A 23861-nucleotide genomic window follows, 5' to 3' on the forward strand; every position below is an offset into this window, starting at 1 on the left:
AAAGATATTAACCTTCATCATGGAGTGCAGGCTAGGGGCTGGGACGGTAGTGGCCCTGCCCTTCACCCTACCAGCTTCCTGCTGTTGGGGGTATTCTAGGCCACGGCTGCAGGGTTGACCCCTTTGCCCCCTTCTGTCCCCCAGGTCTGGGGAGTGGTGGAGAGCTCGATCTCTGGCCACCCGGAAAGAGGGCTACATCCCAAGCAACTACGTTGCCCGCGTCAACTCTCTGGAGACGGAGGAGTGAGTATTCCATCTCCCTGCCCTCCAGAAGCAAGGATGAGCTGAGCCAGCCTTGCTTTTGCCTCAGGGCCTTTGTGCTCACTGTCTCCCCTGCCTGGCACACTCTTCCTAGAGCTGTTTGCCTGGCTGGTTCCTTTTCATCCTTTGGGTCTCAGAGAGGCCTTCCCTGGCCACTAGTCTCAAGCAGGTCCCCACTGTGACTCTGTGTGACTCCCTGCTTTACTTCTTCTGAACACTTCTCACTAGCAAAAACAATCTTGTTGCTTTGGTTGTCCCCAGTTCGCTGTCTGCCTTCCCCCACTAGAATGGGAGCACATGAGGGTAGGGACACGGTCTGTCCTCTGCTGTATCCTGCACCCTCCACACAGGCTGGCATGCAGTAGGTGCTCAATGCATATTTGTTGGATGAAGTATAACAGTTGTGCCAAGGAGGGTCCTCTGAGAGGAAAGCCAGCCCATGCCTGGCTGGTCACTCCTCACATGACTCATTCAGCCTGCCTGTGCCTGTGCCTCCCTGAGCCCTGTGCCAACTAGGGGCCACAGAGCCAATGAGACATCCCCCACCCTCAAGGAGATCACTGTAACCCCTCATTCTTTACTGCGGGCTCTTTGTGTCTACCTTGACTCAGAAAACAGACAGTTGTACTTTATCCATCCATCCATCCGCTCAATCATTCCACAGACCCTTGAGCATCCACTGAACTCCCAGTCCTTCTTCCAGGAATACTAGATGACTCAGGCAGGCTTCCTCCCTGGAGATGTTCACAGTATGGGGGGTGACACTGACAAGTGAGAAGGTGGCCACACTATAGGGTGGCAATAGATTCAATTCAGAATCAGCCAGTCAAAAAGCTGAAACCTGACGGTCACCACAGTTTTATCTCCTTTGCCTCCTCCCTCTGGCTAGATGGTGTTGAGGGTTTGGGATACTTACTTGTTAAAACGGGCTTTTCCTATTTTAAAGTCACCCCTTTCTTAGCACACAGAAAACCTCTTTGCCCTGTGAAGTTTCCCCTCTGTGGCCGTGAGGAAGTCCTCACTCCCAGCCCTGACCCGTCTGTCCTGGAATGCCCTCAGCACATGCCGTACATGCTGCAGCGGTGGGAGGCAGGGGGGGGGGGCGGGGGGCGTTGGCTGCTTCTCTGTCCTTCCAGGCTTCCTCCTGGGGCATCTGTGCTCTGCTCCCCTGCTCCAGGCTCTGAACACTTAGAGAATTCCTACACCATACCTCACCCTGCAGCAGCCTTGAAGAAGGCATGGCTGGTATTACTCCTTAAAGCAATATAACTGCTGAGTGGAAAAGGCAAGGTGCAGAGGACAGATGTGGTGGGTTATCATTTGGGTGATAACTTAATGGCTGGTTCTCGATCTTGAGTGCATCAGCATCACCTAGAGGGTTAGTTAAAATGCTGGTTTCTGAGCCCCACTCCTCAACTGTCCAATTCATAATTGGCATTTCTAACAAGTTCTCAGGTGAGGTGGATGCTGCTGATCCAGGGACCCACCTTGAGAACCACTGACCTGAATACGCCTAAGAGTCTTGCACTCCCAGGCTCTTGTGTCCACATCAAGAGACTGCTCGCAAAGACTGCCTCTAAAGAGAGCAGCTGGGGCCTGGAAATCAGCGTGGGATGGAATCTTACTTCCTCATTTGCCTTGAAATAAGCAGCATTTTCAAATGTTTCAAAATGCAAATGGTGCCGAAGGACATATACTAAAGAGTGAAAAGTCTTCCCCCCACCCTATCCCCAGCCAGCTACTTCCCTTCCAGAAGCAACCAGTTTCTTGTAAGTCCTCCCAAATGCTTTGTACTTGATTAAGAAACTACATATATCTTCCTCCAATTTGTTGAAAAATTGGAGTATAGCTGATTTAGAATGTTGTGTTAGTTTCAACTGTACAGCAAAGTGAATCTGTTATACATATAGATATATCCACTCTTTTTTAGATTCTTTTCCCATAGAGGCCATTATAAATATTAAATATAGTTCCTTGTGCCATAGGTCCCTATTAGTTATCTATTTTATGTATAAGTAGTATGTATATGTCAATCTCAGTCTCCCAGTTTATCCCTCTTCTTCCCTTTCCCCACTGGTAACCGTAAGTTTGTTTTCTACATCTGTGACACTATCTGTTTTGTAAGCTCACTTGACCATTTTTGTAGATTCCACATGTAAGCGATATCATTTGGTACTTGTCTTTCCCTTCCTGACTCTCTTCACTCAGTATGATAATCTCTGGGTTCATCCATGTTGCTGCAAATGGCATTGTTTTATTCTACTTCATGGCTAATATTCCACTATCATGTCTGTGGTGGCTCAGCGGTAAAGGATCCACCTGTAATGCAGGAGACACAGGTTTGATCCCTGGGTTGGGAAAATCCCCTGGAGAAGGAAATAACTTCCCACTCCAGTATTCGTGCCTGAGAAATCCGATGGGCAGAGGAGCCTGGTGGGCTACAGTCCATGGGGTCGCAAAAGAGTCAGACACGACTTAATGACTAAACAGCAACAACAATATTTCATTGTATGTAAGTCCTGCAACTTCTTGATCCATTCATCTCTTGATGGACATTGAGGTTGTTTCTGTGTCTTGGCTATTGCGAACAATGCTGCAAAGAACATTGTCTCTCTCCGTTTTATTCTACACTATCCTCTCCCACCTCTCTTGTTCAGATCTTCCGTGCAGTGCCACAGTGCCTCCGTTTCACAGCTGCAGTGTCTGCCATGTAGGCGCCCCACCATCCCTCGTCAGTGGTCACTTAAGCTGTCCCCAGTCTCATGCTGCCTTGAGTCTCCTTGGGTATATGCCATTTCTTCCTGTGCAGAATCCATGGGATAACTTCCTGGGGGTGGGATTGCCAGGAGGACAGCTCTTACTGTGTACCCTTAACATTGCTTGAACATTTTACCATGGCTTGACTCACTTTACCAAATGAAAGCAAGGAAGGCAGGGGTGTGGCAGGGTGATTAGGACCTTTGGCTCTGGAGTTAGACTGCCTGACTTTGAATCCTGCCTACACCACTTACTAGCTGTGTGATGCCAGGCAAGTTACTTGCTCTTTCTGTTTCTTGATTTCCTCATCTGTAAAATGGGGATAATAAAGGCAATGATTCCATAGAGGTGTTGGGTGGATAATAAGAGCTTGATAAATGGTAACTGCCTGTTTCCCCAGTTGATAGCAGAGGAAACAGAAGTCCAGAGAGGGAAAGCAATGTGCTCTAAGTCACACATAGATTTGCGGCAGGGTCAAGGCCAGTTGACCTCTGGCCTGGGGCTTTTTCCATCACAGTGCATGAACTACTCCTCAGGGAATAAGTTTGGTTTTTGCTGCTTAAAGTTATCCTTAGATTTTTGAGGGGGATCTAAAGATCCCAAATAGTCAAGGAGGATGAAGAAAGGTCCAGGGATGTGGTGCCAAGTATAAAGTTATTTGAAATCTCACATTTGAGCTTAGAAATTCATGCTGATGTCATATTCAACTCTGTATCTACAGAGGAAGATGAACTGTGATGGTAACAAAGCTCAGCCCTCACTCACATGGGCCTCTAAGATCCTGAGAGGTTGATCAAACTAGAGAAGTCTGCAAAAGGAAGATTTTTGACCACAGTTGGTTAAGACTGCTGTATTTTCCCACCCAGTCTTTTTGCTCATCACCTTATCCCTCATGTTGGGTGGTACTGGAATAACCAGCAACATTTTGTATTAGTATTTATAATGCTGTATTATTTTTCTTAAAGAAATCTCCCCAAATTGCAAGTTTCAGCCCCAGCGAACTGGATTCACTTGTGGTAAAATGTCAATATCAAAGGAATGACTGCTTTCCCCCCAAAGAATCTTTGAGTAAAACTGACACCAGAGGAATCCAGGCCCTTGGAATCCTGATGCCAGGCGAGAATGCTGATAGTCAGACAGGACTGCCCACTGCGGGCTTACTGCCCCCTCCCTTCCCTCCAGGTGGTTCTTCAAGGGCATCAGCCGAAAAGATGCAGAGCGCCAACTCCTGGCCCCTGGCAACGTGCTGGGCTCCTTCATGATCCGGGACAGCGAGACCACCAAAGGTGAGGCCAGTCCTCCTAGCCCTGTGTTTCCACCCCACCACACAGGGGAGCCCCAGACATGACTGGACACCATCCTTCCCTGGAGTATGCCATTGTCTTAGCAACTCACCCAGCCCCCGTCCCCGGCTTGCCAGGCTTCCTTCTGCTCTTTGTTCAAACCTTCTCAGCCCCCAGACCTGCCAACTTAGGTCAGTGAAAGTAAGATGCAGTGGTTACTGCCCTGAAGAACAACAACCTGCTGAACTTGATCTTCATTAGCTTGGATTCTTTTATATACCCATCAAAATATATCTTGTCCACAAGCCTGACTCCTCTCTCCTTCCATAAGGAAATGAGATGGGCTCAGGCTGTAGGAAGAGACCTCAAGCAATCTTGTCTGGGACCTGTTTCAAATAACCCCTTTGAGGTATTTGGATATTTTGATGTTGGTGACCTGCTTCCTGAAACTTCTGTGCTGTGAGGGTGGCTTTGTGCCTGGTCATTGCGTAGGAGGCAAGAGTAGTGCCCCAAAACAACAAATAACTCAAACTGGCATCAACTAAGGCCAGTTTTGCCAAAGGGATGATTGTAAGTAGGAGTCCTTTGATTTCAGATTTCACACACAGTGTGTGCCTTTACTGCTGTGTTTAGATTCAAAACTCCTTGGTTCAGAGAAATCAGTAAATTGTATAAGGTATGATCTCACAGTACCCTGGACAATCAGTTCAGGGGCCTTCTACTTGCCCCCTGATTTCTGACCTGGGGAAGCCTGAATGCGGCTAAAAGCAGCACTCACAATCTGTGTTTCGGGTCAGGGAATGTTTTGGCTTTATTTCCTCCCACCCAACAAACTCCCTACCAGCCCCCAGAGGAAAAGAAATGGTACAAAAAGATAGAGCCGTACACAGCCCTCGGCTTCTCTTCTCCCTCTGGGCCATCCTGCACACAAGGGCAGGAAGGTGAGCCTGGCCACTCCCACAGCCCTCAGAGTGGGCATAGGTGGGTTCATGGAGTTAATAAACTTGTAGTACAAGTGCCCTGAGTCCCATCCTGCTGCTTCCTGGGTTCTGCCCTTCCCCATTCAGCATCAGCCAAGTCAGCCTCCCCTTGACTGGGCAGAGTGATTAACAGTGTGGTCCCAGCTACCTGGGTTTGAAGCCCAGCTCTGCTACTTACAGGCTGTGTGACTTCAGGTTAGGTACTTCATCTCCCTGGACCTCAGTCTCCTTACGTACAACATTGTGGTGATATAAAACCTCTACCTGTGGGGTTAATCATTCACTGTAATGAACAATATAGCTTATTATAATGCATATAACTATAGTCCATTATAATGAATATTATTCCTATCCATTCATTGTTATTATTTATTATTCCTATTCATTCATTGTCAAGAGCTGACTCATTTGAAAAGATCCTGATGCTGGGAAAGATTGAGGGCAGGAGGTGAAGGGGGTGACAGAGGATGAGATAGTTGGTTGGCATCATCAACTCAATGGACATGAGTTTGAGCAAACTCCAGGAGATAGTGAAGGACAGGGAAGCCTGGCAGGCTGCAGTCCATGGGGTTACAAAGAGATGGACATGACTGAGCAACCAAATAACAGGCATTAAAGAATCCGCCTGCAGTGCCGGAGACCTGGATTCGATCTCTGGGTCGGGAAGGTCCCCTGGAGGAGGGCATGGCACCCACTCCAGTATTCTTGCCTGAAGAATCCCATAGACAGAGGAGCCTGGAGGGCTACAGTCCCATGGGTTCACAGAGTCAGACATGACTGAGCGACTAAGCACAGCAGCCTAGCATGCATGAAAATCGATCAGTTGTTTCCAACTCTTTCTGACCCATGGACTGTACCCCTCCAGGCTCCTCTGTCCATGGAATTCTCCAGGCAGGAATAAGGGAGTGGGTAGCTATTCCCTTCTCCAGGAGATCTTCCCAACCCAGGGATCAAACTTGGGTCTCCTCCATTGCAGGCAGATTCTTTACCATCTGAGGCACCAGGGAAGCCCCAGCATGTATGGTCAACTGTAATTCATGCAACAATTTAAACCTCCCCCATATCCTATGACATGGTGCTATTGTGGTAGAGAAAGCTGAGAGAGAGAGAAGCTAATAACTTGCCCAAGGACACACAGCTTACAAACCAGAACCGTGGCCAGGGACTGAAAGACATGTGTGTTCCTGGTCTATGTGAATCCAGGATAGTTCCCCATCGCCAGCTCCTTAACTGAATCACATGTGCAGAATCCCTTTACCATATGAGGTGATGCACACACAGGTGTCAGGGATTAGGACGTGGCATTGTGGGGGGCCGTGACTCAGCCTGCCACGACATTTAATATGGACACTTACATTTCAATGTTTATATTGTAATAGTTGAACTGGATTGGTTTGTTTGTTTAATCTTTTTGCTTGTTTGCTTCTAAACAGCCTAAACTTTTATTTTCAGAATTAATGTTTATTCGTATTTAAATAACCTATGGATATACCCATACTGCTTTCACTATAAAATCATCTATTTTTATTTTTTAAATGAACTAATTTATTTTGATTGGAGGATAATTACTTTACAATATTGTGATGGTTTTTTGCCATACATCAACATGAATTGGTCACAGGTATACATGTGTCCCCCCAATCCTGAACCCCCCTCCCACCTTTCTCCCCACCCTATTCCTCTGAGTTGTCCCAAAGCGCTGGATTTGAGTGCCCTGCTTCATGCATTGAACTTGCACCGGTCCTCTCTTTTACATATGGTAATGTACATGTTTCAGTGCTATTCTCTCAAATCACCCCACCCTCACCTTCTCCCACTGAGTCCTAAAGTCTGTTCTTTACATCTGTGTCTCCTTTGCTGCCCCGCATCTAGCATCATCAGACCGTTTCTCTAAATTCCATATATATGTGTTAATATACAGTATTCGTCTTTCTCTTTCTGACTTACTTCAGTCTGTGTAATAGGCTCCAGATCCACCTCATTAGAACTGACGCAAATGCGTTCCTTTTTATAGCTGAGTAATATTCTATTGCATATAGGTACCACAACTTCCTTGTCCATTCATCTGCTGATGGACATCTAGGTTGCTTCCATGTCCTATCTATTGTAAATAGTACTAAACAGCCTTGCTTTTTACCAAACTGGGTGTGGTATCTTGGTTTTTGTGAAAAATAGATAGATAATAGGAAGAAAAAGAAATAATAATGAACTCAATGATAGCCAATATTACTGAGCTTTTACATCCTGCGTGCAAGCATTACTTCTTTTGCCACCAGGCAGTGTGCTGAGGGGAGGAGATATGATGACCAGTCCCATTCTACAGATAAGGGGACTGAGGCAGAGAGAGGTGATTTGGTCACATGTCCAAGGTCTCACAGGGGAACATGGAACAGCCTGACAAGCACCCGGCAGCCGGACTCCACAGCCCACTCCTACTCTCTGCTCCACTGCGCGGATGTCAAGACGGTACCAGCAGTGGCCTTAGAGGCTGTCAGGGTGTTCACGCTGGGTGGTTTCTCTCTGGCCTGCACAGGGAGCTACTCGTTGTCCGTGCGAGACTACGACCCCCAGCACAGGGACACGGTGAAACATTACAAGATCCGCACGCTGGACAATGGGGGTTTCTACATCTCGCCCCGGAGCACCTTCAGCAGCCTGCAGGAACTGGTGGCCCACTATTCGAGTGAGTCCTGCAGGGCTGCCTCCCTTCTGGGGGCCCAGCTGGGTGGGCCTCTCTCCTGGGAATCCTAGTCAATGGGCACTGCTGCCTTTGAGGCCTGCTAAGGTTTTCCTGACCCTCCCCCCAGACAAACAGTTGCTTTGGATTCTCCTGAAGTCTTTGGTCTGTTGAACGGGAGGGCAGAGATGCCATCTCACCATGCTCTGTTCTCTTGGGAATGTCTTCGATGGAGTGGCCCTTTGGAACAGGGGCCAGACACAGTGGACCAGGAAGGGAGGCCTGGAGGGAAAGCCTGAGGCTGGCTTGGGGCTGCCTGCCCTTGGCTGACCAGGGGGCTCTGTTCCAGAGGGGAGCGATGGACTCTGCCAGAAGCTGACAGTGCCCTGCATGTCCTCCAAGCCCCAGAAACCTTGGGAGAAAGACGCCTGGGAGATCCCCAGGGAGTCCCTCAAGATGGAGAAGAAACTTGGAGCTGGGCAGTTTGGGGAAGTCTGGATGGGTAAGGACCCAGCGCCAAAGCCAGGAGGGGAGAGAGGGGAGAGGGAGGTCCTTGCTTCCAAGAACAGCCCGAGGCCAAGTGGGAATGCCACCCAGGGCAGAGGGGAGATTTGAATAATAACTGTAAAGGAGTGATTCCTCTGATAGCAAAGCAAATAGTCCTGCCATGCAAACACTGCCATGCAAATCTTTGAGGTCAGGCCTGTTGGGGTCAAAAACTTTCTTCTAAGAAGCGGAAGTCCTCGATGAGGAATCTGCTTCCTCACATGGAGCTGGGACAGTCTGGGATTGAGAGAACCAGAGCATCTCCTAGAATGATGAGAATTAAGAATGGGAAAGTGTAGCTTGTAGATTTCCAGGTGAGTTCAATGTTGGCAGCTGATGAACACGCTGTTCTAAGCCCCTGCCGTGTGCCCAGTGTCACGCTAGGGCATTGTAGGGCTTCAAAAAGACATATTCCACCCCTGCTGGGCTGCCTCTAATGACTTAAGAATAGCAAAGCCTGCCCTGCAGAGCTGTGGGGGTAGACGCGCCCCAGTGCCTGGGCCCCCCCCAACACCGTGTTTATACTCCACCACGTTCCAAATGGGAGTGAAGACAGCTTACAGAGATGCCAACAATTCAGCCAGAAAAAAACAAGTTTAAAATCCACTCACTTCAACAATATGTATTGAGAGCCTGCTATATGTCAGGCACTGAAGAAGAAAAGGCAGAGAAAGCATGGTGAGGAAGGCAAGACAAATCAGACTGACGGGGTTAGAAAACACACACACACACACACACACACACACACACACACACATTATATAAGGCCTTAGGCTCTTACTGTGGGAAGACCTCAACTCTGCATTAGAGCTTCCTGGCAGCTAAGGCAAAATGGAAACACAAGCAACACTGAGATTTACAAGATCAACAAGATGAAGCAGGGAAGGGGTGGGGTGAAGTGAGAGAACAGCATGAGCAAAGTCCCTGTGGTGGGAGGGGGAGACGGCTGCTCGAGGGACTGAATGATATGCAGGCAGGTTGGTGCACAAAAGGCAAGGGGTAGAGGTGTTGGTGGATGACAAGGCTAAGTGAGCAAGGCCAGCATATGCAGGGCCTTGTGGACCATGATGAGGCATATTTATTTAGAGAGCAGTGTTAAGATTAAATAAACATTTAAAGCAAAGATGGTGTGTATGTGAACGTGTGACAGAACAAAGGTAGGTGTGTGAGTGAGTGGCACAATCAGAGTGATGTTTTAACCCCTTAACCCCTGCATGAACCTTTGCATAAGAGGAAACCATAGTTCAGAGAGGTTAAGTGACCTGCCCAAGGGCACACAGCTAGGAAGTGGTGGACCAGCCTTCCAACCCACATCTACCTGAGGGCAAAGCACATGTCTCCCCTTCCTTCTCTAAGGGCTGAGATGGGCAGGAAAGGCTCGCTGGAGGAGGCAGGTCGGCAGCCAGGTCTTTGGGGCCTGTGAGGAAGAGCAGTGGGCCCTGACCACCTTTTCTGCTTCCTGTCCTGCTGCAGCCACCTACAACAAGCACACCAAGGTGGCCGTGAAGACGATGAAGCCCGGGAGCATGTCTGTGGAGGCCTTCCTGGCAGAGGCCAACCTGATGAAGACTCTGCAGCATGACAAGCTGGTGAAGCTGCACGCTGTGGTCACAACAGAACCCATCTACATCATCACGGAGTTCATGGCCAAAGGTGCCGCGCGCTGGGAGCTGGGGGTACCAACTATGCCTCCTCCTGGTCACCTGCAGAGTCAGAGGTGACTCTGACGTGGTTCTTTGGCCTTCAAGATGCCCCCAGTCTGGCCAGGAACTCTTTTGACAAAAACTCACTGAGCACCTTCGTATCTGACTGCCCCACTCTCTTGATTAAGGGGAGTGAAATCATGTTAGGGGGATGCCAGGGAAAGGGGAGCACATGGACCTCTGGGAGAGGGGGTGGGGCCAGAACCCCTCTCGGGGATAGGAGAAGAGCCTTCTATGGGTTCACCATGAGCCCTTGAGGCTGGGGAGACTCCCTCAACCACCCCTGACCCCCTGACCACCAGCCATCTTCCCTGGGTGGACCAATGCTCCAGGAGACTCAGCAAAGCATTCCTTATGCATTGGCTAAGCATATTTTCCAGAATGTTCCCATCCTGCCTGCACACAGTCCAGAATGTCTCAGGGATATTTTTTTAGGCCATCATTTCTCAATAATGTTCAATTCCTGCCCATTTCTCAACATATAGAAATGTCCCACGTGACATCCATTTAGAAGGATTTGACGTCTCAAAGCTTTCATCATTTTCTAAACACACAATTATGCCAGCCTTATTAAACCATGGCCCCAGTCCCCCAGGCTCAGAAAGCTGTCTCAATCAAACAACAAGCCTGGCAAGCACAAAGTCATTCTCAAATGCTCAGATTCTATTTCTCATATGCTAGGAACAGTAAATAAATACTTTTATTTAAATTCATTATGATGAACCATGTTAACCACTTGTTAAAGTCATGAGAGTAGTAAATGCTGTTCCCCCTTCCCCCACACAGGCAGCCTGCTGGACTTCCTGAAAAGTGAAGAAGGCAGCAGGCAGCCACTGCCCAAACTCATCGACTTCTCAGCCCAGGTGAGAGTCTAATGGGGAAGTCGGGGAAGGGGAAGTCAATTATTTATTCAACACGTGTTTATTGATTGCGTGCTATCATAATAACAATAATAGCTAACACGTATTGAGTGCTCAGGATAAAAGTATTCTTTTTAACTGTGCCTTCTATGATCTAACTTGGGGCTTTCCTGATAGCTCAGCTGGTAAAGAATCCACCTGCAGAGAAGGTGATGGCACCCCACTCCAGTACTCTTGCCTGGAAAATCCCATGGACAGAGGAGCCTGGTAGGCTGCGGTCCATGGGGTCGTGAAGAGTCAGACATGACTGGGTGACTTCCCTTTCACTTTTCACTTTCATGCATTGGAGAAGGAAATGGCAACCCACTCCAGTGTTCTTGCCTGGAAAAATCTCAGGGATAGGGGAGCCTGGTGGGCTGCCATCTATGGGGTCACACAGAGCCGGACACGACTGAAGTGACTTAGCAGCAGCAGCAGCAATGCAGGAGACGCCAGTTCAATTCCTGGGTTGGGAAGATCCCCTGGAGAAGGGATAGGCTACCTACTCCAGTATTCTTGGGCTTCCTTGGTGGCTCAGAAGGTAAAGAATCCACCAGCAAAGTGGGTAGACCTGGGTTCAATCCCTGAGTTGGGAATATCTCCTTGAGGAGGGCATGGCAACCCACTCCAGTATTCTTGCCTGGAGAATCCCCATGGTCCGAAGAGCCTGGGGGGCTGCAGTCCCTGGGGCTGCAAAACAGCACTGAACGACTAAGCATGCACACAAGTCCCAACTCATATAGTCTTCATTCACATCAGCCTCCTAGGGTGAGATTTTTGTTATCTGTTCCTTTGTAACCAATTGCTCCAAAGTTTAGTCGCTTGAAACAACAATGTATCATTTCCCATGATTCTGTGGGGTGGACTGGGGTTGGTTGGGTGATTTTTCTGCTCCACACGGTGAAACCCAGCCCCCTCTTGAGGATGCATTCTGCTGAGAGCTTCCCGGGGGCTAGAATATCTGGGATGGTGGCTCATCCTCTGGGTCTGTCTCCAGTGACTCCACATCACTCCTTCAGTAGCCTAACCTGAGCTCCTTCACATCATGGCAGAAAGGCAGAGGGAGTCTTGCAAGGGACTAAGCGATCTTGAGCAAGCTCCTTTTCGCATCATGCAGGCTAATGTCCTGTTGGTCAAAGCAAGTCACATGACCTAGCCCAGAGCCAGTGTACGAGGGACCGCAAAAAGGCGTGAGTCCCAGGAGGTGTGGTTCACAGGGAACCATGATGTGACAGTCTGGCCACAGATGGGTAATTGTCATCCCGTTTTACAGAACAGGAAGTTAAGGCTTATAGAGGAAGTAAAGAGGAGATGAGGCAACTGAGGCCCAGGGAGGTGAAGTAGCTTGCCTACGTGACTGTGTTACTTTGGGGGGATATGGCAGTGAACAAAATGGAAAGTACTGCTATCCCCCTAGGGCTTACACTTATTAAACAACTAAATATCTTAGAGAGCTACGACCCAAGTAGTCCTGGCTCAGTGTCAAAAGAATGCAGTATCCAGCAAAATTAATAATGTCCAGAAATCACAACGCTTCTTAAAACTCCATTTTCTTTCTCATCTTCCCTTCACTTTATGGAGCTCTTTTCACCCCCAGCCTGAGTGCTTTTCACTTCTGTCCTCTCTCATTCATTCTCTCCTGTCTGTGGGAAAACAGGGGAGGAAACGGGTACTGGTGGGAACCCACGGCTAGAGCACTTCTCCCAGTCCAAGAGCAATCAGAGAAGGCTTCCCAGAGGAAGCGGTCACTAGGCTGAGGCCTGAATAGAAGTTGGGCAGGTGAAGATGAGAGGGAAGGGTATTCCAGGCAGAAGAAACAGTCTATGCCAAAGTCCAAAGGGCAAAACCAGAGCTCAACCTGGTCTGTTGGAGCCTGAGCCTGGCAAAAATGAAGGGGATGTGGCTTGCAGCCTGGAAGGTGTTAAGAGAGAGGGGCACCTGGGCCCAGGGCAGGGCCTTCAGGAGGTGCCTAAGGCAGAGTTCATTTGACTATGCAAATCCTGGGAAGGGTATAATAAGGGAAGAGTATAATAAAAGGCTTTGCCTTTCAGAGTCTTCCAATACCAGAGGCATATGGAAATCCAGAAGAGGCATTTTCTCTTCAATGAGCCCTACCTCCTGGGGAAACAGGAGTCTGGCCTGTTGCTAAATTGTAACCATCGCACTGGCAGAAACCTTGCTGGGAGGAGGGTCATAGACCAGGGCAAGAACAATTCTCCCCGTGGTACAAACGGTAAAGACAGAAACCACAGGAGGGAAAGAGGTGCCAGGCCCTTGTGCATCCAGGAGCAGAGGTGGACTCAGAGCCCAGGGACAGAAAGGAGTCACCCTGGGGCCTGGTCTTCACCTCCGGTCCTAGAGAGGTAGGTGGGCGCAGCAGAGACTGCACTGTCACCACCTGGCTGTGTAACATCAGATCCACTCTGGGTCTCTCGGTCCCTCCATTTGTCAAATGAAGAAACTGGGCCATCTTTGTACTTTTCAAGTTTGAAAGCCTTTTTTCTTTCTTTTTTTTTTTTAGCTACAACTATGTTGGTCAAATGAGTCTTACGGAGCAGCTGATGATTTTAAAATAGATTAAAACAGAGCTGCTCTGATTGAAGGGGTGACCTTTCTTTTGTCCCTCAATTAGATTCAATGTGAAGAGCCCTGAGCTGGAATATCCCTACAGGCCCTTCCAGCTGATTCTGTGATTCCCTGGTACTCTCTCAGAAGCAAACCCATGTGCCAATGACTGACATCACGGCAGACCATCTGGTGCTCATGAAATCTCACCACCTCATCAACTCCCAATTTATAGACCAATCCTGAACCCAGCCAACCTACCCACTATTCATTCAGTTGACAAACTCTTGAGAAGCAACACTGTATACACATGGACTTAGGAATCATATGAGTTTTGCTGTTGAGCCCAGGGCTGCTTGTGTGAGTGAGAGTGAAGTCGCTCAGTCGTGTCTGACTCTTTGCAACCCAGGGGACTATAGCCCACCAGGCTCCTCCGTCCATGGGATTCTCCAGGCAAGAACACTGGAGTGGGTTGCCATTTCCTTCTCCAGGGGATCTTCCTGACCCAGGGATTGAACCCAGGTCTCCCGCATTGCAGGCAGAGGCTTTAACCTCTGAGCCACCGGGACTGCCTGTGTAGTCTTGAGCAAATAGCTTAACCTTTCTGAGGGCTGCTTTCCTCAACAGGGACTGTTGAAGTGAATACTTATATGCCAGACTCTGTTCTAAACACTTGATGTGGATTTAGAGTATTAATCCACATATAAACCCTCGGAAGAAGATTCTCTTGTCCCATTCTACAGAGAAGAAAAGTGAGGTGCAGTGGGTAAAGTAGTTTGCTTGGAGATCACAGAGATGTAGGGCTCAGGTTGAGCTGGCCCAACCCGGGAATAACCTAGGCTTTTTCATCTGCTGTCTTCTAAGTGGGGTTAGTCCCACTTGCCCCCTTGAGCTCATGTGCTCCTGTGCAAATCCATAACATGAGTATCTGCGCCTGAGTACTGAAAAATGCTGACTACCAGCGTTAGTGCCTGCTCTGTGCTGAAAATTCAGGTAGGGTAATGGACACAGACCCTAAGCAGGGCTGTCAGATTTCCAGTCCTGGTCTCCACCTGGACCAGGTGGTTACTTCTCTGGGATTCAGTTTTATCACCTGTGAAATAATAGTGCTGAAGCAATAGTACCTACCCCAAAGCAGAGAGCAAATGCTATTTAAGTATTAAATATCATATTATGATTAAAGAATAAGCTACAACATCCACAGTTAATGTTATGGCTGTTGTTAACTGTTCGTCTGAACTCCTTATAAATTTTCCACACCCATGAGGCCAAGACTGCCTCACCCACTCCTGGCGGGCGATGACAAGCAAAATCAGAAAGTCTCCTGGTTTTGTTAGAAAAGGCTGGAGACTCAGATCTCAGTTCCAACTGCCATGGGTGCCCCCTGCTGGCCACTTTCCGCAAGCGTACCATCCACTTGCCTCAGACCTTCAACAGACCTTGGTTTAGTCTGGGCAGAAACCCTACCTCCCCAAATAATCTCACCAGATTGCAGCCACCTGCAGTGTTGGAGTTCTGGGTGCTTAAAGGCAGCATGGAGGCCCTGGGGGTGGATATTCAAATCCTGGGGGTGTGATCTGACAAAGGTCTCTGTACAACAGAGACGGTGCTAACACCTGGCTCAAGGACGTCAAAGACCAGTTTATGAACTATAAATGCTATTTTCTGAGTTTCTGAGGGTTAATCATAAACCTCTTTATGAGAGGTAATAAACAAACTATTGAAAGAGGAAAACGTCTTCACAGAAAAATCCCCCATCTTTCTGTCGGGCTTCCCAGGTACCACTGTGAATAAGAACTCTTCACACAGTCCACTATGCACTCAGAAGCCCTGATGACATTAAAATGTACATCAGACCATGTCACCCTCCTACTCTAAGACTTCCCACTTCCCTTCGTGCTCAGAATATAACCCAACCCCCTCTCCTAACCTACAAGTTTCTTCCCCATCAGCAGCCTTTCCCACAACCTCCTCTCTCCTCCCCACTTTCCCTTGGGCAACTTCTGCTCAGCCTCCTGTTCCATGAATAGCCAAGCTGCTTCCTACCTCTGGGCCTTTGCACATGATCTTCTCTGCCAGGAATGCTCTTCTCTGAGAGAGCATTTGCTGAAGTTTCACCTCCTGACCATCCAATCCAAAACAGCCCTCTACACTTCATGTCCTAGCACCTGCTTTCCCCTTTCTTTATGGTGCTTATCACCATCTGTGGGGGCTTTGCCTGGCTCCCGACCTGTCCAAGTAACATGTCTGGGGCCCACAAGATATTCAGTAGATGTTTATTGAGTGAGTAAAGGAATTTTCCCTACCCCGGCTTGGGAGTGAAGCAGGCATAATAGATACAACAAAATGTGATGTGAGCCTAGGTTGTTCCCAGTAAGGGGAAAGGAGATGAAAACCCTTCAAAGTATCCTGGGGTGTGTGTGTGTATTTCTCCTTGGAGAAATAATGCTTTTTCCTTAAAGTGTTTTCTGGAAGTCTTGGAACCCTAGAGAAGCTCCAGACTGGCCCAGGCTATGAGAATCCCCCCAACCTGATTAGGTAGACAGAGAAATGCCAATCTGAGACCAGGCCCCAGGCCAGCACATATATTTTCCAGTTTCTCACACTTGGACAGTCATCTTCTGCTTTTGGGTGAGACCCACCTTGGGCTGGGCCAAATCTGAGGGTAAAGGTGTCTCTGTTTTGGGTGGAGATTGCAGAAGGCATGGCCTTCATCGAGCGGAGGAACTACATTCACCGAGACCTTCGAGCTGCCAACATCTTGGTGTCTGCATCCCTGGTGTGCAAGATCGCCGACTTTGGTTTGGCACGGGTCATCGAGGACAACGAGTACACAGCGCGGGAAGGTAGGGGATGGTGTCGAGGGCCCCGTGGGGCCCACTGGAGAGGGTCGTGTGTGCTGAGCGTTAGGACCTGTGAAAGTGGTATTAATCAAAATGCAAAGGTTTGTCCCAGTATCAGCTGTGTGTTATTAAGCTGGAGGGGCTCCATCTTGAGTTCTGGCCTCCAGTCTCCCCCAGTAAGTGGGATCAATTGTAGACTGGGTCAGTCAAGTCATGTTAAAATTAAGAGTAAGGGCAAGAGTGACTTTAGGTGTGATAGACAAAAACAGGGAAGTATCTAAATGTCCATAAAGGGTACAATGATATTTAAATTGTGGTTTTTTCACAGAATATTATTATGTAGCAATGAGAAGTTATAAACCAATGACTCACGCAAAGGCAAAAGAAAATGGATGATTTTCACAGGCATAATATCAAAATAAGGGAACTCAGACCGAAAAAGTAGATGCTGGATAGTTTCACTTATATAAAATTCAGAAACAGGCAAACATGTATGCGAAGGTTGACAGCAGCATTATTCTTAACAGCCAAAAAGTGGAAGTAACCCAAAAGTCCATCAACTGATAAACAAATACACAAAATGAAATTTAGGCATGTGGTGGGATGTTATTTGACCATAAAAAGGGATGAAGTACTAATATACCCTAAACATGGACAAACTTTGCAAACATCATGTTCAGTGAAAGAAGCCAGACACAAAGGCCATGTATTGTATGATTCTATTTATATGAAATTCTAGGCAAATCTATAGAGACAGAGAGTAGATTAACTCCAGCCAAGGCTGGAGTGGGGAGCTAGAAAGAAATGGGTGGTGACTGTTACGGTCTAGGGAAGGGTGGGGTGAAAATATTTTAAAATTCACAGCTTTGTGAATATATTAAGAAAACCATTGAACTGAATACTTTGAGTGGCTGAATTATATGGTCTATGCATGCATCTCAATAAAACTTTAAAAAAAAAACAGACAAAACTCATTTATTGTGCTAAAGGTCAGAATAATACTTAACCTGGATTGCAGGGGTATTGACTGAGATGAGGCAGGAGGGAGCCTTCTGAGATGCTGAAATTTTCTATATCTTAATCTGAACAGTGATTACAAGTGGGGGATACATATATAAAAGGCATCTAGTTGTATAGGAAAGATTTGTATATTTTATTTCCTGTTTGTATGACACAGTAAAAGTACAACCACTAAAAGAATAAGAATAGAATGTATAACTTCTAAACCAGGAGAGGATAAGCAGGAATAAAGAAAACTCTCTCAGTCCCAAGGGAGGAAGGGATGGGGGGAGCAGGAAACACATAGAGAATTTTCAAAACTTGACTATGTACTAGATGATAACGCAGGTCTCAACAAATTCCAAAAAACAGGTATCTTTTACACTGCATTCCCAACTACAGTGGAATTGCAATAAAAATTACTCACTAAAGGTTAAGTCAACCTATCCCAGACCAGATGGAAGGAGAGGAGGACTAGAAGGAGAGACACCCAGTGACTGGGGGAAACCAAAATCTTCCCTTTGCCGACAGTGGTTAGGAGGTCGAGGTAGCAGGTATGACCTGGACTCAAAGTCCCTTGAATTTCTGCTGTCCCCAAAGGTCCTAGGACTCTACTCTTCAGGAGTTGTAGTTCATCAGGACATCAGCTGAATCAATGAGGTGGCCCCAAGAGGGCAAGTCCCCTGCCACACCCCAGGTACCTTGGCTCACTCCTCCCTACTTCAGCCACTGGTCCTCAGAATGGATGCTCCTTGCTTCCACGGGGGCCAGATTGAGGGAAGTCGCAGTCCTGCAGGGGGCAGATGTTGGCAGCTGTACTGCTGTCTTGTTCCCTCCCCCTAGCAGAGACCTAGCTCTGATTGCTCTCCAGACTCTCCTTGACTCTGCTCTGTTCAAACCACAGGGGCTAAGTTCCCCATCAAGTGGACAGCTCCTGAAGCCATCAACTTCGGCTCCTTCACCATCAAGTCAGATGTCTGGTCCTTCGGTATCCTGCTGATGGAGATCGTCACCTATGGCCGGATCCCTTACCCAGGTAGGAGAGAGGGCATCAGCCTGGGGCTGCTTCCAGGGCAGCCTGGCTCCCTTCTCTAGTCATTGTGTCCATTCAGACTGAGTTTTTGTTTGTTTGTTATTGTGTTTGTTTTTTATCAATATTTTTAATGAAGTACCATTGATTTACAATGTTGTGTCAATTTCTGCTGTATGGCAAAGTGATTCAGTTATATATACATATATATATATACATATTAATATAAGTTCTTTTCCATTACAGTTTATCATAGGATATTGAAGATAGCTCTCTGTACCATAAAGTAGGACCTTATTGTTTATCCATTCTCTACATGAAAGTTTATGTCTGCTCCACTCCATCCCTCCCCCTACTGCCTTCCCCTTGGCAACCACCAGCCTGAGTTGGTTGACCCTCACTGAGTTCTTGACCCTCACCCCCAGCCTCTCAGTTAATAACACTATTATCTGTCCAATTTCTTAAGCCTGAAATCTGGAAGCTTGCTTGGCCCTTCCTCTTCTCTCATCCCTTTCCACATTCAAGGAGTCACAGGGTTCCAGCCATTGGACTCCAAAGCATCCCAAGTCCGTCCACTTCTAACTCCACAGCCTCCACCCACACCAGACCAACGTCCTCCGTCATCTCAATGGTAGAGTGGCCTCCTAAGCAGTCTGCCCTCTCTCCTAAAGGCCATCTCTCCCTGGGCCAGAGGGATTTTTCTAAAATTGTGGGTCAGAACTTTTCCCTTCTCCACCTCTAACTTTTTAAAGGCCTCCCAGCATAATTGGGACAAAATCACAAACTCCTAATTGTGGGCTGCAGGTCCGGCATGATCCAGCCCCTGCCTGCTTCTTCCCTCTCCCTTCATGTCATGCTATACCTCACCACCCAGTCATCTAAAGTACTATGCACGTCCCTGTGCTTCTCGTTTGCAATACCCTATGCCATTTCATTCACAGCATTTATCACCATTGATAACTATATTTATTTGATATTTTCTCCATCACACTCTGAGGTCTGTGAGGCCAGAAATCATGTCTGTATTCCTTACTGGTGCATCTGGACCGTTACCTTTCTGCTTGGCCTGTAGTGGGTGCCTAGTAACTATTTGTCAAATGGATGAATTTATCTCCATGCCTGTGGGCGTCACTCTACACTGAGTAGACCATGGGGTTTACAAAGATATATCTGGCATGTAGAGTGCCTGGGACTCAGCAGATAAAGTTTTCCTCTGTTCCTTTTCAGTTGGGATGCTTCCTAGGGTATCTGTAGCCAGAACCCTGGGGCAGGAGGCAAGGTGGATATAAAGAGAATTCTGACTTTATAAGTAAATAGTCGTGAACTTTAATCCTGTTCCCATCAACACTTTGAGAAATTCACTTGACTTCTACCCCAGTTCTTCATCTGTGAAAAATATAGGTAATGAAGTCAACCACCTTGCAGAAGTGGTTCTGAAAATTAGAAATAAAAGGTGCAGACACTTGGTTCACTCATCAGTATGTATCAAATTCCTACTGTGTGTTAGGCATGGAGTATACAGTAGGAGACAAAGCCCTTGCTTGGCAGGAGCTCACATTATTGCCTGAAGGAACAGACAGTAAATAGATGCACTTCTCAGTGGAGATCACTTGGAACAGAAAATGAAGCAGGGGCGTAGGAGAGTAACCTAGGGCTCCTGTGGGCATGGAGCACTGTCAGAGCAGGTCATATCTGAGCTGAAAGTGAGCAGAGTGAGGATTAGGGAAAGGATTCCAGATAGAAGGCACTGCCAGCTCTCAGGGCCTGAGTTGTATCTGAAGAATATCAAACAAGCAAGGTAGATGGAGACAAGAAATGAGAGCAGATGGTACGTGAAGCAGGGCTTGGCAGGGGCCCAGTCAGGCGGGATCCCTGGTCATGGTGAAGACTGTGGGTGTTAGTCTAAGTGTAAAGAAGCTACTGGAGCATTATGGGCAGGGAAGTGGCATCGTCTGATTTCCACGTGCAAGTGATGCTTTGGTTTAGCGTGGAGAGTGGATCAGGGCTGGGGAGACGGTGGCAGCTGCAGCTGTTGCACAGACAGCGGTGATGGTAACTGATAAGCTGATGAGCTGGTGCTGTGTTTTAAAAGAAGAAAGGCTGTGACTTGCTGATGTGGAAAGCGAGGGAGAGAGAAGAATGAAGGATGAGTCTCCTGGTTTTGATTGAGCAACTGGATGCCTGATGGTCTAGGGATAAAAATTTAAGAGTTCTGTTTTAGCCCTGTTAAATTTGAGGTGGCTTATCCAAGATGTTCAAGGAAGCACTTGAATATATGAATATGTTTGGAGTTCAAGACTGGTAATATAGGACTTCCCTGGTGGTCCAGTGATTAAGAATACCACTTCCAATACAGGGGACAAGGATTCAATCCCTGGCTAGAGAACTAAGGTTCCATGCCATACAGCATGGCCAAGTATTTTTTTAAGAAAAACTGCTGCTGCTGCTGCTAAGTCGCTTCAGTCATGTCCAACTCTGTGCGACCCCATAGACGGAAGCCCGCCAGGCTCCCCTGTCCCTGGGATTCTCCAGGCAAGAACACTGGAGTGGGTTGCCATTTCCTTCTCCAATGCATGAAAGTGAAAAGCGAAAGTGAAGTCACTCAGTCGTGTCCGACCCTCAGTGACCCCATGGACTGCAGCCTTCCAGGCTCCTCCGTCTATGGGATTTTCCAGGCAAGAGTACTGGAGTGGGGTGCTATTGCCTTCTAGTAATATAAAGTTGGGGATCATAGATGTTTAAATGGTTGTTCTTGAGGATAACTAACATAAACTTTTTAATTGAACAAAGAAATGTTCCTACTCAGAGGGTGACAACTGAGTTGGCTCCCTGACTTGTTTTATCTTGAGGCTTCACCAATAAAAACCAGGCAGGGGGTTATGGAGCCCTGCAGGCGGCAAGTAACAAATTAACAGACTGAGTGGCGGAAACAATAGGTAAATTGTTTCAACGCAGACTAAGGAGTCTGACCCTGGAGACAGGTCAGTTCAGCTGCTCAATGACTCTCAGGTCTCTGGGTTGGTTCCTCTGTGATTGTCTTCCCCATGTGGTCAGATGGCTGCTGCAGCTCCACAGACCACTGTGTCACAGTGTCCAAAGAAAGGAGGAAGGGTGTGGCCAAAACTGGGCACCCGGCCCCTGCCCTTACTGCAGGGGAAATGGGGGAAGGGATGCCTAGCTTGCATCGTGGGAGGAGCTCGGCTCCCATGAGGAGGTGGGGAGGGATGGTTGTTGGGGAGGCAGTGACTGTCTGCCCCGCCGACCCCAATCCCTCCCTTTATAATTTCGTGGCTCCTTCTCAGGGATGTCAAACCCCGAGGTGATCCGTGCACTGGAGCGTGGGTACCGGATGCCTCGACCAGACAACTGCCCCGAAGAGCTCTACAACATCATGACTCGCTGCTGGAAGAACCGACCTGAGGAACGGCCCACCTTTGAATACATCCAGAGTGTGCTGGATGACTTCTACACGGCCACCGAGAGCCAGTACCAACAGCAGCCGTGATGGGGCGGCCAGGTGGGGCCAGGCACTGAGGCCATGCCTGCGCGGTGGCTCCCGGCACCCGGCTCACCCTTCCTATTCTCAGACACCCACCCTCCCTCCAGCCACAATTCCTCATCTGCCAAGTGGGTGGGACGGACTGGACACTCTCTTTTTGACTCTGGCGATCCACAGTCTGAGATTCTCAGGACACTTCCAGTTGACATTTCTATTGCCTGGGACAGCTGGATTCTAGTTACCGCTGCGGTTTGGATAGAAAACTTTTAAACTGATGAAATAAATATTTAAAGAAAAGATCTGACAGCTAAAGGTTTTACTAATAGGTTAGCTTTTCTTGTCTTGCCGGTTTGGGAACATTTGCCTTTTGGTGAATGACAAGTCAAAGGGGGATGGACTGGCAAAGAGAAGTGGGGTCCAATGCTCCCAGTTTCCTAACTGCCCCCTGAATACTTGCTGGCTGTATTAGTTTCCTATGGCTTCTGTAACAAATTAGCACAAACTTGGTGGCTTGAAACAAAACAAATGTATTATCTTACAGTTTCAGAGGTCAGAGTCTGAGATAGGTTGGCAGGGCTGCGTGCTTTCCAGAGGCTCCAGGGGTGAATCATTCCCTTGCCTTTTCCAGCTTCCAGAAGCTGCCCACGTTCCTGATTTCCTCTGCTCATCATTCCAAATTCTGTTTCTGTCATCACATCTCCTTCTCTGACTCTGAGGCCTCCCTCTGTTACTTGTCAGAACCCCTGTAATTACACTAGACTCACCTGGATAAGCTTCGCTGATAGCTCAGTTGGTAAAAAAATCTGCTTGCAGTGTGAAGGAGGCCCCAGTTCGATTCCTGGGTTGGGAAGATCCGCTGGAGAAAGGATAGGCTAACCACACCAGTATTCTTGGGCTTCCCTGGTGGCTCAGCTGGTAAAGAATCCGCCTGCAATTCGGGAGACCTGGGTTTGATCCCTGGAGAAGGGAATGGCTACCCATTCCAGTATTCTGGCCTGGAGAATTCCATGGACTGTATAGTCCATGGGGTCACAAAGAGTCCGACACGACTGAGCAACTTTCACTTTCACCTGGATAATCCAGACTAATCTTCCCATTTTCAGTTTCTTAATCACATTTGTGAAGTCCCTTTTGCCACACCAGATAACATCTTCACAAGTTCCAGGAATTAGGAGGTGGACGTCTTTTTTTTTTTTCTTTTGGAGGGGGACAGACTATTATTCACCTGTCACACTGGATGGGTTTTTGTCTCCAAGGAGCTGCATGTGCCAGGATGACAGGAATGACTTTTCATGATCTGGGACAATGGCTCTCCTGCTAAGCCATGTTTTTATACAAGTTGGTTGGTCTGGATCTCCCCCAGGGCTGGGGGCTGCCTATAGCCCCTGCATTTCCCATGGCCCAACAGCCATCACGGTTGTGATGGAATCCTACGTTCCTACAGTGGAAACGTGGCTGCTGAGACGTATCAGCTACCCTGAGTGGGAAGCTCTCAGAGGAGGGGAGGGGTGGGGGGAGAGGCACGAAGGAGGCAGAGAAGACAAGGAGGCAGTGGGGCCTTCCTGCATGTCGTCTTAGCTGAAAGTCCCCAGGGGTCAGCCTTTAGAGGGAGTGATAGGAAGAGTTAGACCATGGGGTGGGGAGCAAGTGACACCCATCTGCATTCTTGTATCTCCTGAAGGATCCATATCCTTTTGTGATGCACCCACCAGAGTCCCATGGAACCCTATACCGACTCGATTCTGTACCCCTGAGTAGCTCAGAGTCTAACCTTAGGCACTGGGTGTGAGAACAGTGGAAAATAAAATGTTTTAACTTA

General features: G+C 48.0%; 1 protein-coding gene across 1 annotated transcript in view; it reads left to right on the plus strand.

Annotated features, from left to right (window-relative positions):
* HCK (HCK proto-oncogene, Src family tyrosine kinase) overlaps positions 1 to 23861 on the plus strand; it is a 45455-nt gene extending 21594 nt beyond the window's left edge. The window contains exons 5-13 of the mRNA XM_012189025.3: positions 145 to 243; positions 4201 to 4304; positions 7815 to 7964; positions 8308 to 8460; positions 9978 to 10157; positions 10994 to 11070; positions 16364 to 16517; positions 18418 to 18549; positions 21846 to 23861. Of these exons, the coding sequence (XP_012044415.1) occupies positions 145 to 243; positions 4201 to 4304; positions 7815 to 7964; positions 8308 to 8460; positions 9978 to 10157; positions 10994 to 11070; positions 16364 to 16517; positions 18418 to 18549; positions 21846 to 22048 (1252 nt within the window). The 3' untranslated portion in view covers positions 22049 to 23861. The remainder of the gene's footprint in view (positions 1 to 144; positions 244 to 4200; positions 4305 to 7814; positions 7965 to 8307; positions 8461 to 9977; positions 10158 to 10993; positions 11071 to 16363; positions 16518 to 18417; positions 18550 to 21845) is intronic.

The sequence above is a fragment of the Ovis aries genome, chromosome 13, assembly GCF_016772045.2.
Source record: "Ovis aries strain OAR_USU_Benz2616 breed Rambouillet chromosome 13, ARS-UI_Ramb_v3.0, whole genome shotgun sequence".
In the NCBI taxonomy this organism is placed as follows: domain Eukaryota; kingdom Metazoa; phylum Chordata; class Mammalia; order Artiodactyla; family Bovidae; genus Ovis; species Ovis aries.